Source organism: Chiloscyllium plagiosum, unplaced genomic scaffold (genome assembly GCF_037043375.1).
Source record: "Chiloscyllium plagiosum isolate Xiang-an unplaced genomic scaffold, Cpla_swu_hap1 HiC_scaffold_39, whole genome shotgun sequence".
Taxonomy (NCBI): domain Eukaryota; kingdom Metazoa; phylum Chordata; class Chondrichthyes; order Orectolobiformes; family Hemiscylliidae; genus Chiloscyllium; species Chiloscyllium plagiosum.
In genome coordinates, this window is record NW_028270177.1 from 4,905,671 (window position 1) to 4,921,273 (window position 15,603).

The 15,603-nt window shown below is 43.3% G+C and overlaps 1 protein-coding gene across 1 annotated transcript in view; it reads right to left on the reverse strand.

Moving 5' to 3' along the window:
• The window catches only part of adamts7 (ADAM metallopeptidase with thrombospondin type 1 motif 7), a 199,327-nt gene that overhangs the window by 110,408 nt on the left and 73,316 nt on the right, over nt 1–15,603 (reverse strand). Inside the window, exons 13-14 of the mRNA XM_043677125.2 lie at nt 13,305–13,438; nt 8,411–8,531 (exon numbers count right to left, since the gene is read on the reverse strand). Coding sequence (XP_043533060.2) covers nt 8,411–8,531; nt 13,305–13,438 — 255 coding nt within the window. The remainder of the gene's footprint in view (nt 1–8,410; nt 8,532–13,304; nt 13,439–15,603) is intronic.

Sequence of the window (15,603 nt, forward strand, 5' to 3'; positions counted from 1 at the left end):
AAGAACCTGCCTCTGACATCTGTCTTAAATCTATCACCTCTCAATTTGTAGTTATGCCCCCTCGTACACACTGACATCATCATGCTAGGAAAAAGATTTTCACTGTGTACCCAATCTTGTATCACCTTGTATGTCTCTATCAAATCCCCTCTTAGCCTTTATACAAAACAGAAGTCAGACACACTATTGTTGTTTAATACCCTGGGGATCTTCTTCTGTGTTGCCCAATGCAAAGCCCTAGAGATTAATTTTCAATTCTTGGATTGACAATGTTACTCCCACCTCATTGCACTATCCACAGCATTGGGAGCTGATCACGGATTCCACCCATGTTCTTCCTCAACCCCTGACCCTTGCAACACTGGTTATCAGAGTTATGAGTGAATCAAACATTATTTACTGCTCCAATAAGCCATTCCCTGTGAGCTAATTGTTCATGAAGTTAGGTTTAGTGCATTGCTCCAGGTCCATTTCCCTGTCCATCCCCTGCTTCATTTCCTCACTAAACATGGCTTTTGGATATGTATATCCCAAGCTCTGGAATTCTGCCCCTAAACCTGTCACTCAACAACTCTTCGTAAAATTTAGCTATTTAACCATAGAAACCAGAGGAAGTTTCCAGAACAGCACACTCTGGCGGAGATCACTCAATCCATTGCGTCTTCAACAGCTGACAGAGTCAAAGAGTCATACAACATGCTCCATGCCCACCATTTTCCCAAACTAAACTAGTCCCATTTGCCTGCATTTGGCCCATATCCCTCTAAACCTTTCCTATTCATGTAGCTGTCCAAATGTCTTTTAAATATTGTAACTGTACTTGCATCTACCACTTCCTCTGTCATTTCTTTCCACACACTGGCAGTGTGAGAGATTTACCCCTCGGGCCCTTTTAAATTTTTCTCCTCTCACCTTAAAAATATGCCCCCTATTTTTGAACTCTTCTACCTTGGGGAAATGACCTTGGCTATTCACCTTATCTATGCCCCTCATCATTTTATAAACCTCATAAAGTCACCCCTCAACCTCTTACGCTCCACTGAAAGAAGTCCCAGCCTATCCAGCCTCTCCTTATAACTCAAACCGGCGAAAATGAGGACTGCAGATGCTGGAGATTAGAGCAGAGTGTAGTGCTGGAAAAGCACAGCGAGTCAGGCAGCATCTGAGGAGCAGGAAACTGATGAAGGGCTTTTGCCTGAAACATCGATTTTCCTGCTCCTCAAATGCTGCCTGAACTGCTGTGCTTTTCCAGCACCACACTCTCGGCTTATAACTCGAACCCTCTCATCTGGCCTCATCCTGGTAAATCTTTTCTGAACTCTCTCCAATTTAATAATATCCTTCCTATATCAGGGCGAACCTATCTGTACACAGTATTCTCAACATAACAATGCAACTCCTTTACTCAATGGTCTGAACAATGAAGGCAAGCATGCTTAATGCCTTCTTAACCACTCTGTCTACTTGCGACACAACTTAACGTCATTGGGCCATACAGCCTAATTCCACTTTCCTGCATTTGGTCTGTATCCCTGGAGGTTTCGGGACTTTTGACAGCTTTTTATATGAGTTGAGGGTCTCTGCCATGACTACCCTATCAGGAGATGAGTTCCAGAAATTCTACCACTGTCTGCATTACCCTCCCAAATGTTTCCTTCTCGGGCTGGATGTCAATTTCTATCTGATAATCACTGCTGAGATGCACCTTGGCATGTTTTACGACAGTAAGGATGTTATAGTTGGGTCCTGGAGGGGAACTCCTGAGTTAATATGGGTATATATACAACACTCCAAATCTTTTGTTTGGAAGCTTTGCGCCGAGCATTGTTATTTTGTTTTCTTGTGTGTTCTTTTGGGTTTTTTTTTGTTTTATTAGTCACCTTACCTATTTATTGGTGTTGTTTAGCACAGTGTTTGGTTTTGTTTCATATTATAGGGTAGGTTAGTAGTCAGTATACAGTAGTTGTATTGTAATTTGCATTTTAAAATTATTATACTGCCATTTGTTATCTTTTCAATAACTTTATATTTTTGTAAAATCAAAATAAGTTTTTTTTGTTAATAAATATATTTACAAAAAAAAGGATGTTACAGCTGAGCAAGTTGTTGATGATGATGATGATGATTTTGCCTTTTCCAATTTCTGTGGGTTATCTTATCTCCCAAACCCTATATGGATTTTAAATCTTATTTAGAGTCAGTCGTTGGTAAGGTATCCCTCAGCTAACACGCATTCCCACACACATCGCATGATGTTTAACTGTTCCCTGAATGCAACAGGTTTATATAAAATTTCCCAGAGACAACACTTGCTCTAAACCTAACAGTGTGGTAAGTCACTGGCTACATTGAATGACATGCAGGATTTTGTTTGTGTTCTTGGCAGTTACAAATATGGAGTCAAGACCATATGTAACTTTCGGGTGAAACAGGATTGCACCCAAACACACAGAGGTAATTTAGTCCTCATCTCAAAGCCACACATTCTAAATTTGTTTTTAATTTTTCATCGCCAAAACCTGTGTCCATATTTACAAAGGAATGGCCTATATAAACTCATCACAATGTCATTCGACACTCCCGTCACTGTTGGTATAGCACTGCCTCTAATGGACAAAGGGTGTAGCTAATGTAGGACACACAAACATCGACAGTCGACATTTATAAATATGGATATAGGAATTTATAAAAATATAAGATAACGTGTTTGGGTATAATGGTTTTATTACATTATATTATATAGATAGCTATAAAACTAACAAAAAGTACAAATCTATTCCTCAGGATTCTTCAGCAGATCTCACTTTGTTTTTATAATGAATGATAATGCATTCATTATTGATAAGCTCTTGAGCAAGTATTGGAACTCTAAATAATGAGTGAAATAAGATGATACAAACTCCTGAAGAACCACATTACAGAGGTTACAGGTACAGTATAAGGCAATTGGCAAAAGAGTTGGGGGGAAATCACAATAATTGAATTTGCAAAACTAATTGTTGTGATCTGGAATGCATTGCCTGAAAGGGTGGTGGAAGCAGATGTATTAATATTTTTCAATAAGGAATTCGATAAACATTTGGAGCAGAAAGGATATGGAATAAGACCAATGGATAGATCTATAAAAAAGCTAGGAGTGAGACAATAGAACAAGTGGCCACTTTCTGTGTTGTTACTCAATTCTTAAACATATTGACTTAATTTATCAGCAAAATTATTAATTAAAGCCAAAATACTTAACTTTTGTTGTGTGGATTTCTTTGGAATGCAACTTACATTTGTTGGAGTTTAAGATGTTTGTGCTCTTTTGCAGAATACTTCAAAGTTGAGGACATATTGTGGCCACATGGCACACATGTACTAGTTCTGAAATAGGAAAACAGGTCTGGCCGGGAGCTGAAGTATACCAGAGGAAGATAACTGGGACAGTTTGACAGTAAACCAACAATTAAAACAATTTACCAACTCGATCCTGTCAAACAAAGAAATTTCCAGTTGTCCAGCTACTGTCAAAGGTTTATATAAAGTGGGTGCTCAGATTTCTTTGGCCCACACCACTTTAAAATTGTACCATTTAGTTTTTCACCATCTCTCTAACTTCCATCTAAAATGATAAACAGAGTCAGTAGTAATGTGGAGGACCCTACCACCTCCCGATAATAGTGACATTTACCTTTTAGCTCAATATGTTAGTGACAACTAAAAAATAATAAACTGTGAGGTGAATTGGAATGTGGGAGATTCAATAAATCTAAATATCAAATGTAGAAATGAAAGGTATGAGAATGCCCAACTTACACTCCATGTGTGAAGCTGCAAACAGTATTTTAAGATAATGTTAATTTGAGATTACTATAAGAATACATAATGTTAAAGAATATGCTCAAATGCATATCCCACATATTTAATTAATTTCTGAATGGTTGTCCTCAGTGTTCGAAGAAGCTGATTGATATTGTAGAAGAGCTGGGGCAATATCCAATACAAAATAAATCCTCTTTTGTTCATATGATGATGACGTAGAAACAGACAAATTCTTTTCATATAAGATACTGACACTTACATTAGTCTGGGCTTGTTATTGACACGGTTTCAGGAAAACCAACTACTGGGTTCAAAGCAGACAAGCAGACAGAGTCATAGAGATGTACAGCACAGAAACAGACCCTTCGGTACAACGTGCCCATACTGACCTGATATCCTAAATAGATCTGGACCCATTTGCCAGCACTTGGCCCATATCCCACTTAACCCTTTTTGTTCATATACCCATCCTGATGCCTTTTAAATGTTGTAAATGAATCAGACTCCACCACTTCCTTTGGCCACTCATTCCATACACACCACACTCTGTGTGAAACAGTTGCCCTTTAGGTCCCTTGAAAATCTTTCCCCTCTCAATTCTATGACCTCTGGTCTTGGATTCCATTACCCTGGGGAAAATACTTTGACTATTTACCCTATCCATGCCCCTCATGATTTTATAAACCTCTATATGGTTACTCCTCAACCTCCAATGCTCCAGGGAAAATACCCCCAGCCTATTCAGCCTCTCCCTATAGCTCAAACTCTCCAATCCTGGCAACATCCTTGTAAATCTTTTCTGAACCCTTTCAAGTTTATCAAAGTTTTCGTATAACAGGGAGACCAGATTGAACTCAGTTTTCCAAAAGTGGCCTAACCAATGTCCTGTACTGCCGCAACATGATATACTAACTTCTATACTCAATGCACTGACCAAAAAAGATGTTGAGCTATGTTTAGAAACGCATTTCCTACTTGCTTGTGAAAAGAATATTTTCTTCCTGTTGTGATTATTCAAATTTTATTTAAATGTCACCTCTCAGGTACCAACTCAATTAAGTATTTCTGTGAAAATTGTTTAGAGATGAACCTGAAATATGCAAACATAATTACCTCTCCATCTGTTCAGTTGAATGGGAAATTAACACTTCTAATCAGAATCAACATATTTAAGAGCAAACCATTCAGATCTTCAGAAAGCAGACAAATCTATGATGCAATTTACAGCAAACTAAAGCAGAGGTGGCGACTAAAGCTTTGGAGATGTAAATTTAATTTGAGAAGTACTTTCTTTCCAATTTTGACTGGGCAACATACATGATCAATTTGTGTTTAAGTTGATACTCACAAACCAAACTATCTAAGTGGTAATCTTAACCTTTTAAATGGCTACATTTAGCATAATATTCAGATTCTGACACTGGATTTATGTTTTTCCAAGGTTAGAATTGAGATACAGCTGATAAGACTGAATAGTGAGAGTTTAACTTTGCATCATCATCATGCTGTCTGTAAGAGTGCAGCTCTGACAGTGCGCGATGGATTTGTGAAGATGCATCTGCACTAATTAATGCATAAAGAAACAAACCAATCAGTGTTCATGTGAGCCATGACTAACCTACACGGCAGCATGGTGATATACCAATGGGTGAGCTAACATGGCCTCTCTATTTTACAAGATTCCCTACAGTGTGGAAACAGGCCCTTTGGCCCAACTAGTCCACACCAACCCTCCGAAGAGTAACCCACCCAGTCCCATTTCCCTCTGACTAAGACAATTTACCATGGCCAATTCCCCTAACCTGCACATCTTTGGACTTTTGGGAGGAAACCGGAGCACCCGGAGGAAACCCACACAGGGAGAATGTGCAAACTCCATACATATCGAGGCTGGAATCGTACCTGTGACCCTGGTGCTGTGAGACAGCAGTGCTAACCACTGAGTCACTGTGCCGCCCTATTATGGAATTAGCTTCATCAAACTGACCTAAGCGACTCTGAAATGGGCGTTATCACAGCAATGCTTCTTCCATATTAATCAGAATATGTTTGAAGTGGATACAAACTGGAACATTGTGGATGAAATAGGTCTTTGGTGAGAGAACAAGACAGACAATTGCGAATTAGTAGCTGGTCTTATTCAAGACCAATTAGTTATCTCATTTTCCTCTCTCTTCTTTATCTATCTTCTTTACATTCTACCCAAGACAATTTTCACCCAAATGGTACACTGTGCCATGTGTTACCCAGTCCCTTGACAAATATGCACATTCCACTTTATTACAATATGCTTCACCTACAGGATTGGATTAGATTCTCTACAGTATGGAAACAGGCCATTTGGCCCAACAAGTCCACACCGACCCTCTGAAGAGTAACCCACCCAGATGCATTCCCCCACCCTATATTTACTTCTAACTAATGCACCTAACACTAGGTACAGTTTAGCATGACCAATTCACAGAACCTGCGCATCTTTTGGATTGTGGGAGGAAACCAGAGCATCTGGACGAAACCTACGCAGATATGAGGCGAATGTGCAAACTCCACATAGACAGTTGCCTGAGGCGGGAATTGAACCCAGGTCCCTGGCGCTGAGGGGCAGCAGTGCTAACCACTGAGCCACTGTGCCACCCCTTAGACCTTACACAGGTTAGCGACGTGACTATTGTTTCTAACATTGTGACTTTCAGAATTACAGTAGCTCACCCCAGACCACCAGTAAAACTTGATCTATCTTAGTTGCCTGGATGAGTATAGCTGCAACAACACTCAAGAAACTTGACATTATCAAAGCAGTCCACTTAATTGGCACAACATCCACAAGCATCCACTCCCTCCACCACCAATGTTCAGTAGCAGCAATGTGTACTACCTACAAGATGCATAGCAGAAATTCACCAAGGATTCTCAGACAGCACAGCCACTTCCATCCAAAAGGATAAGGGTAGCAGATAAATGGGAACACCAACGTCTACAAGATCCCCTCCAAGCCATTCACCATCCTGACTTGGAAACATATAACTGTTCCCTCACTGTCACTGGGTCAAAATCCTGGAATTCCTTTCCTCAGGGCATTGCAGGTCAACCCACAGCAGGAGGATGCAGTAGTTCAAGAAGACAGCTCACCACCACCTCCTCAAGGGCAACCAGGGATGGGGATTAAATGCAGGTCATTCACATCCCACAAGTAAGTTAAAAAATAAATTCATTCTTAAAATATCACGATTGAGGAAATGTCACTGTTTTTGCAAGTCACACAAACACCAATTATTCACTGATTTCTACCAGAAATGATTTCATTACATAATTCCCTCTGATGCTGTCACCCACCGTCATTCTTCACATTTGAATCAAAATACAAATGGAAATAGAATTGGTCTTGGAAATGAATGAATATCAATTGAGAAGGATATTAGAAAAAAATGTAAACTGAGCTGGAATTTGCTCTGCCCTGTTTTAGTGTTGGCCACACATTTCCAAAAGGTTAACTGGAACTAATATTCCCTTCTTTGGAGGAGCTGGCCTTTATTGCCATAACCAGGTAATAATCTAAGGCCAGGTTTATTCTATTCACTGCATTCATCATTCTAATTGTATAACAACCTGTACTAGATTATATGGCTGACATTAATTTCATTTAAATTGTAATGTTTCCAATTTACACATTCCACATTATTCTCATCAGGCAGATTACGAAATACTTCAGATTTTTGTCAAGCACTGATTAAAATTGGAATCCCATTGAATTACAAATCGCACTTTAAACCTAGATTGCAGAGAATACCAGCCAAGTTATGTACAGATATTATCCACATCGGACCTCCACCCCATGAAGAGCTGCTAATGTCCTAGTAATCTGATAACTAGAGTGTGCATCAGAGTTTCATTGTCAGTTACAGATATGATTAGCTTTGCTATTCCTTTAAGGCTATAATCAGCTAGTTCCAATGGGAAGACATTAAAACCTGAATTTGAGAAGGTCAACAGCTGTGTGCTTTTATACAGATGAATGGGTCTCACTGAGATTTAGCACAACATCAAGAATAGATTATCACATGGTTTAGGGAAATTAAAACTCTGTTAACTGTCTTCTAACTTGCACCAAGTCCCATTGCCCTAACCCACTGTGCTCACTGCCTCACACTGACTCCCAGTTCCTGAATGCCTCACTTCATAAATTATCATCTATGTGTTCAAATTCCTCCATGTCCTCACCCCTCCCAATTCAGTAACCTCCTCCAGCTCCTACAGATTGACAAGACACTAGCACTGCACCAGTTGTAGCCTCTGAGACTCTGTTACTTTGTTTAATCACTCCGTGACTGCTGGCCTGTGCCTTCAGCCATCTGGGTCCTAAACTCCAGAATATTTTCTCCCATTTCCTGCTCTCTATGTTTCTAGGTTACACCTCTATACCTCTCTCTCTTCCTTGAAGACACTTGCTAAACCCAGCTCTCTGCTCAAGCATTGCATCATAATTTCTAGTATCTCCTTATGGGACTCAATGTTAATTTTGGTTTGAATGGAGTTGGGATGTTTAACCAGGGGAGTGAGCACTGACTATCTAAAAATCAATGTTTGTCAAAGCACTGAATTGTCTTACCCAGTCCTTCTGTTTTATCAAATGTCTTCTTTACTGTCTCACAGGTGGATCCATTTCCATGGCAGACTCCACAACGATCTTCCAACGCGTTGGAGTCAATTTCATAATCGCAACCTACATTCTGAAACAAGAAGTCCAAATCAGCAACTGTCCTGGGGTACCACAGTCTATTAAAGTTTATCCACAGAATCCCTACAGCGTGGAAACAGGCCATTCAGCCCAACAAGTCCACACCAGCCCTCTGAAGAGCATCCCACCCAGAATCGTACCCCACCCTTTCCCTGTAACCCTGCATTCCCATGGCTAACACACCATCTACCAAACCCTGAACACTAGGGGCAATTTAGTATGGCCAATCCACCTAGCTTGCACATCTCTTGGATATCGGCAAATTTCTTATTAAAGACACCTCATCTCTTTGCGCTTGCTGTTTTGATCAAATCGAAGTAATTTGGATCTAAAGTACAGCAAACCTTACTAGATTGTATCATTACATTCGATTTTATTTATTTTCCCATTAATTCTACACAAAGATTTGGGACACAGGGTTCACAATTTTCATCAGTCAGACCATTAGAAACTTTAAGGTGTGAACGGCTATAAGACTCTAAAATGTAAGTGCAGAGTAGGTCATTCAGCCCATTGTGTCTGTTCTGCCATTCAGTGATCTGAAAATCCTCAACTCCACTTTCCTGCCTCTTCGCCATAATCCTTGATTCCCTGACTGATCAAAAATCCATCTGCTTCAGTCTTGAATATACTGAATGACCCAGTCTTGAAAGCTCCTGGCAATAAAGAATCCCACAGATTCATGACTCTCTGAGAAGAAATTCCTCTTCATCTCTGTCCTAACTAGCCCTCTTTGCTCCCTGATTAGAATCCAAATTCTGGTACAATTGTACATTCTTTTTTGATGAAATTCTGAAGAGGTAGAATCAACTGATTGACTCACTGAGCTCCCATGACTAAATATTCCACGTCCTGCTGTTTCTTCACTAACAGTACAGTGGATGTATGTATTTCTCTGCCTGACATCCCCACTCCTCACTGAACTGCAGGAATTTGAGAAAGTAAAGCTCATCGCTACCCTCTCGAAATGAATTGGGGTGGAGAATAAATGCTGATCTTACCAAAGTTAAAAATCACACAACATCAGGTTATAGTCCAACAGGATTATTTGGAAGCACTAGCTTTCAGAGCGCTGCTCCTTCATCAGGTGATTGTGGATAATAAGATTGTAAGACACAGAATTTATAGCAAACGTTTCCAGTGTGATGTAACTGAAAGGGAAGCTAGTGCTTCCAAATAAACATGTTGGACTTAACGAGTTTTCAGAAGATTTGTAGCTTAGATTGAGGCTTTGGATGTAGGTTTGCTTGCTGAGCTTGAAGGTTCATTTCCAGATATTTCCACCCTACTAGGTAACATCTTCAGTGGGCCTCCGGGCGAAGCACTGCTGAAAATTCCTGCTTTCTATTTATTAATATACGGGTTTCTTTGGGTTGGTGATCTCATTTCATGTGGTGAAGTCACTTCCTGTTCCTTTTCTCAGAGGGTAGTACCATCTACCACCCCCTGAGAAAAGGAACAGGAAGTGACTTCACCACAGAAAATAACATCACTACCCCAAAGAAACCCAAACATATATATAGAAAGGAAGTAAAGTGCATTTATTGGTCTGCCATGATCTTACTGAGGCTTGAGGGGGTGAGTGGCCCACTCATTCATAGTTATTTGTAAATGACAAGCTCCACACTAATGGTGAACGTGACCTTATTCACGATTATTTTGGATCTGTGTCATCTCGGATAGAATTTGATGCCTCTTCAATCATGGTTGGAGATTGGAGGGTTCTGGGTGAATCTCCCACTCCCTTCACGGCTCTGATCAAGTCTCAGTGCCTGATTGAGGGACTCTGCAATGGAAGGGAAGCCGTGGATAGCTCTCAGCTCCTAAATGCCCAGTATCTCTGAAGGGGTGAACTTATCACCCTCAGGGTCCATTAATACCAGCAAGATCTTCCCAAAAGGAGTTGACGAGAGGTTCCATTAGCTCTCCAGCTGATGGGGAAAAACACTATTGCTTCAACTGGTGTTCTGAGCAGGAACACCGTTACACATTTCGAAGTTGGACTGGGGGCTTCGGTACTGTCATTCCATCCAGCTTTTCTCATCTGACTGGCCCGTTTGAGGTTTTTGTTCAAGTACTCCCACGGGAAAGTGGTTTAAATTAACGCGTGCAGTTACTTACGGAATGCTTGTTCGCTGTGAAGGTCATTTAGAGGGCAGCTGTTAGTTACTTGGAAATTTTAGTTACAAGGTCAGTGACTGTCATAATTTCTCCCAAAAACACACCTTGTGATAACTCCTCAGGATGTCTGCTAAATACCACAGAGCTTTAATATGGCAAACTGATACACAAATGCATGGCATAAGAGACATTATTTTATCTTTACTTTACGCTAACTTTCCTAAATAATTGTTTGAAGAGATACAGCAGCTTACTGTTCAGGTTGGAAGTCAAATTCAATCCTCATACACATATCAATCATTTCTTAAAAACAGTTTGCAATTCCAAGAATACTACAAAGCAAAAAAGGCATAGATTTTGAATTTTGGGTCCATTTAATGGGTCAGACACTGAAATAATCAAAGTCAGTGAAAAGCACAAAAGCAGACAGTTCACAAAAAATATGATCAGTCTTTTTTAATTTCTGCAATAATGAATGGCAAAGCATTGTCAAGTAGGCACTGAAGATGATTACATTATAAATATGCTGGGTATCGTGTTACCATAAACTGAGCATATGATAATCTGCAAATTACTGCAGTTGCTGAAATCTGAAACAAAAACAAAAAATGCTGGGGATCACAGCGGGTCAGGCAGCATCCTTGGACTTTTTTGTTTACAGATACGGTAATCTCTCTGACTGAACAGTTTGTTATAACAAGCTTTCCACTTCAGTTCATCCATTCATGCTCTGTTTTGATTTCCTTTGTTCTGTTGATATGATCCACTTTGTAAAGCTCTCCTGCAATTATTGAAAAGTATCGCTTAATGTGCAGCAAGAACAGCATGAAAGAGCTCTCTCACTCCGTCAGGCTGGAGAGCGCAGAGAGTAGGGGCTACCTCTGCTCATTCGGGATTATACATCTGACCCATAAATATCTGAATGACTAGTGTCAACGAAATAAGTGGACAATGGGGACAATCTTCCAGCTTAAACAAGTTTCTAACAGGAGCTTGTTCTCACAGGATTGCTGCCGTTATCTCGTCTGCACATTTCTAAAACTCAAAGGATGTTGTAACCTCTGGAGCACAGAGGTCCTGGGAATTTCAACTCAGCTCGCCCCTTATTCACGAATTGAACTGGTTGATGGTGGATTTGAAAAGAATTCCAGAAAATGTGTCAGCAAGATCCTGAATTGTTTAGCTTCAGTGATAGTGATTACCACCTCATAGGCACCTTGGACATGAAATTGTTTTTTAAAGGCAGACAAAATGCACCTTCCCCTCCCCCCAGTTACCACCCCCCCGGCCCAGATTTCCAGACCAATGCACCTGTGTTGGGCTGCCTTCAAGGACAAAATGTCAAATAAAGTCAAAAATCACCTGACTCTGGTTATAGCCCGAGGAGAAAGTGAGGACTGCAGATGCTGGAGATCAGAGCTGAAAATGTGTTGCTGGAAAAGCGCAGCAGGTCAGGCAGCATCCAAGGAGCAGGAGAATCGACGTTTCGGGCATGAGCCCTTCTTCAGGAAGATTCCTGAAGAAGGGCTCATGCCCGAAACGTCGATTCTCCTGCTCCTTGGATGCTGCCTGACCTGCTGCGCTTTTCCAGCAGCACATTTCCAGCTCTGGCTATAGTCCACCAACTTTTGGAGTGCTGCTCCTTCGTCAGGCAGCTGTTGGACTATAACCCAGTTTCGTGTGAGTTTCGACTTTGTCCACGCCAGTCCAACACTGGCTCCTCCACATCAAAAAGAAAATCAAAGAGCCGCTGGTGCTAGAAATCAGAATCAAAAACAGAAATTGCTGGAAAAACTCAGCAGGTCTGGCAGCATCTGTGGAGAGAGAAAGAAGAGTTAATGTTTTGGCCCCAGTGACCCTTCTTCAGATCTCTGTTCTAAAGAAGGGTCATGGGTTCCGAAACATTCCTTCTGCTTTGTCTCCAAGGAATTATGCTTGTGTCTGACTGAGAGCAGCTCAATGGGCAACTGTCAGTCCCAGACAGACTCGACCTGCCAATTCATACCTGGAATGGAGGCTCAGCCATACAGAAGTACAAATGGCGAGTGACACTCATTGAGATCCGAAATACAGAGTGCTCACGGGCATTTCCATTTCATCCTTGGCAATCGGTGCTTTTGGTGGAACCAGAATCGATACAGTAAAATTAGCCCTCACGCTATTAGGCGTGTGAGTATTGATTTGTTTTCACCATTCATGCTACATCTCACTCGCTCTTTCTATAATTCATTGTCATGTCCACCTCCCATTCCAACACTGCACAGAGAGAAAACTTCCTGAGCACAATTCATAAGGAGACACCTTCAGATGAAGAGTTCAGGAGACACAGGAATATACACTCCTTCTGACAAATCCCACCTGCCAAATGAAACAGGCTCAGGACAAGTTCGGATCCCTGAACAGCCCACTGCCAGCCCTGGGACCTCAGTACAAACTCCTAATGAACTCTCCTGAGGAGAGACACAGACAATACTGCACGTTACACCTCTGCAGACTGACTAATCCTCTGAAACCCAGCAAACGAGGAAATGATACTGGACTCTGGGGGTTAGCAATCATTAAATAAGTAAACACATTGTTTCACACCCAAATGCAGATAGAAGGTAGCTCCCACTCACTCTCATTGTTTCAGATCACTCTATACCTTACAGATTCCGTTGATGCACATATCCCTGCTGGTGTTTCCCTCAAAACAAGGTGTCCCATCAATCACGGCATCCAACATTTTCTCTGAAAAGTAACCATCTATGGGACGGCAGTGTAGCTCACAAGGATTAACTGAGGGCGAGATATACCATGAGTAAAATTACACAAATTCACCAACGATAAAATCCCAGCATTAACTCTGATTCCAATTGCAAACTGTGGTTTGTTTGTGTCACCAACCACAGTGAGTTTGGCTCTGGACCAAACAGATCGACAGAGAGACTGACAGGGAGACCGACACACAGGGGGACCGACAGGGAGACCGACACACAGGGGGAACCGACACACAGGGGGACCGACAGGGAGACCGACACACAGGGGGACCGACACACAGGGGGACCGACACACAGGGGGACTGACAGGGAGACCGACACACAGGGGGACCGACACACAGGGGGACTGACAGGGAGACCGACACACAGGGGGACCGACACACAGGGGGACTGACAGGGAAACCGACACACAGGGAGACTGACTGACAGGGAGACTGACTGACAGGGAGACTGACAGGGGGACCGACACACAGGGCGACCGACACACAGGGAGACCGACACACAGGGGGACCGACACACAGGGGGACCGACACACAGGGGGACCGACACACAGGGAGACCGACACACAGGGGGACTGACAGGGAGACCGACACACAGGGAGACTGACACACAGGGGGACTGACAGGGAGACCGACACACAGGGAGACTGACACACAGGGGGACTGACAGGGGGACCGACACACAGGGAGACCGACACACAGGGAGACCGACACACAGGGGGACCGACACACAGGGGGACCGACACACAGGGGGACCGACACACAGGGGGACCGACACATTAGATTAGATTAGATTACAGTGTGGAAACAGGCCCTTCGGCCCAACAAGTCCACACCGACCCGCCGAAGCGAAACCCACCCATACCCCTACATTTACCCTTACCTAACACTACAGCCAATTCACCTGACCCTGCACATCTTTGGACTGTGGGAGGAAACCGGAGCACCCGGAGGATACCCACGCAGACACGGGGAGAACGTGCAAACTCCACACAGTCAGTCGCTTGAGGCGGGAATTGAACCCGGGTCTCTGGCGCTGTGAGGCAGCAGTGCTAACCACTGTGCCACCGTGCTGCCCACATAGGGAGACTGACAGGGAGACTGAAACACAGGGGGACCGACACACAGGGGGACTGACAGGGAGACCGACACACAGGGGGACCGACACAGAGGGGGACTGACAGGGAGACCGACACACAGGGGGACCGACACACAGGGAGACCGACACACAGGGGGACTGACAGGGAGACCGACACACAGGGAGACCAACACACAGGGGGACCGACAGGGAGACCAACACACAGGGGGACCGACAGGGAGACCGACACACAGGGGGACCGACAGGGAGACCGACACACAGGGGGACCGACACACAGGGAGACCGACACACAGGGGGACCGACACACAGGGGGACCGACACACAGGGGGACTGACAGGGAGATGGACTGACAGGGAGACCGACACACAGGGGGACCGACACACAGGGGGACCGACACACAGGGGGACCGACACACAGGGGGACCGACACACAGGGGGACTGACAGGGAGACCGACACACAGGGAGACTGACACACAGGGGGACTGACAGGGAGACCGACACACAGGGAGACTGACACACAGGGGGACTGACAGGGGGACCGACAGGGGGACCGACAGGGGGACCGACAGGGGGACCGACACACAGGGGGACCGACAGGGAGACCGACACACAGGGGGACTGACACGGAGACCGACACACAGCGGGACCGACACACAGGGGGACTGACAGGGAGACAGGAGCTTGAAGGACAACATTGTGAAACTTGCACAAAACCTCAATTAGATCACTGCTGCTATACTGTACGCAGTGCTAGTTCATGTCTTGTCTAATACATAAAGAACACCAGAGAAGATGTCAAAAAGGTGAAGATATAAAAAACAGTAGACTGAAGAATGAACAAATAGAGGATCGGGGTGGGAGATGTTTGTGTGATGATAGATTTGATGGTTGAGGAAGGGGACAGCACATTACTGTAACATGCAGGTTCAACCTCCTGTTTCCCACCTGTGGCTACAGAGAGAAAATATTTCTATTTGCCGACTGGAATATAAGCAGAATTGATGAGCGTAATCATTAACAATTCCAGTCGGGAATTCAGAAGAAACCTCCTAACTCACAGACTACATGTGAATATAGGAAGTAAGA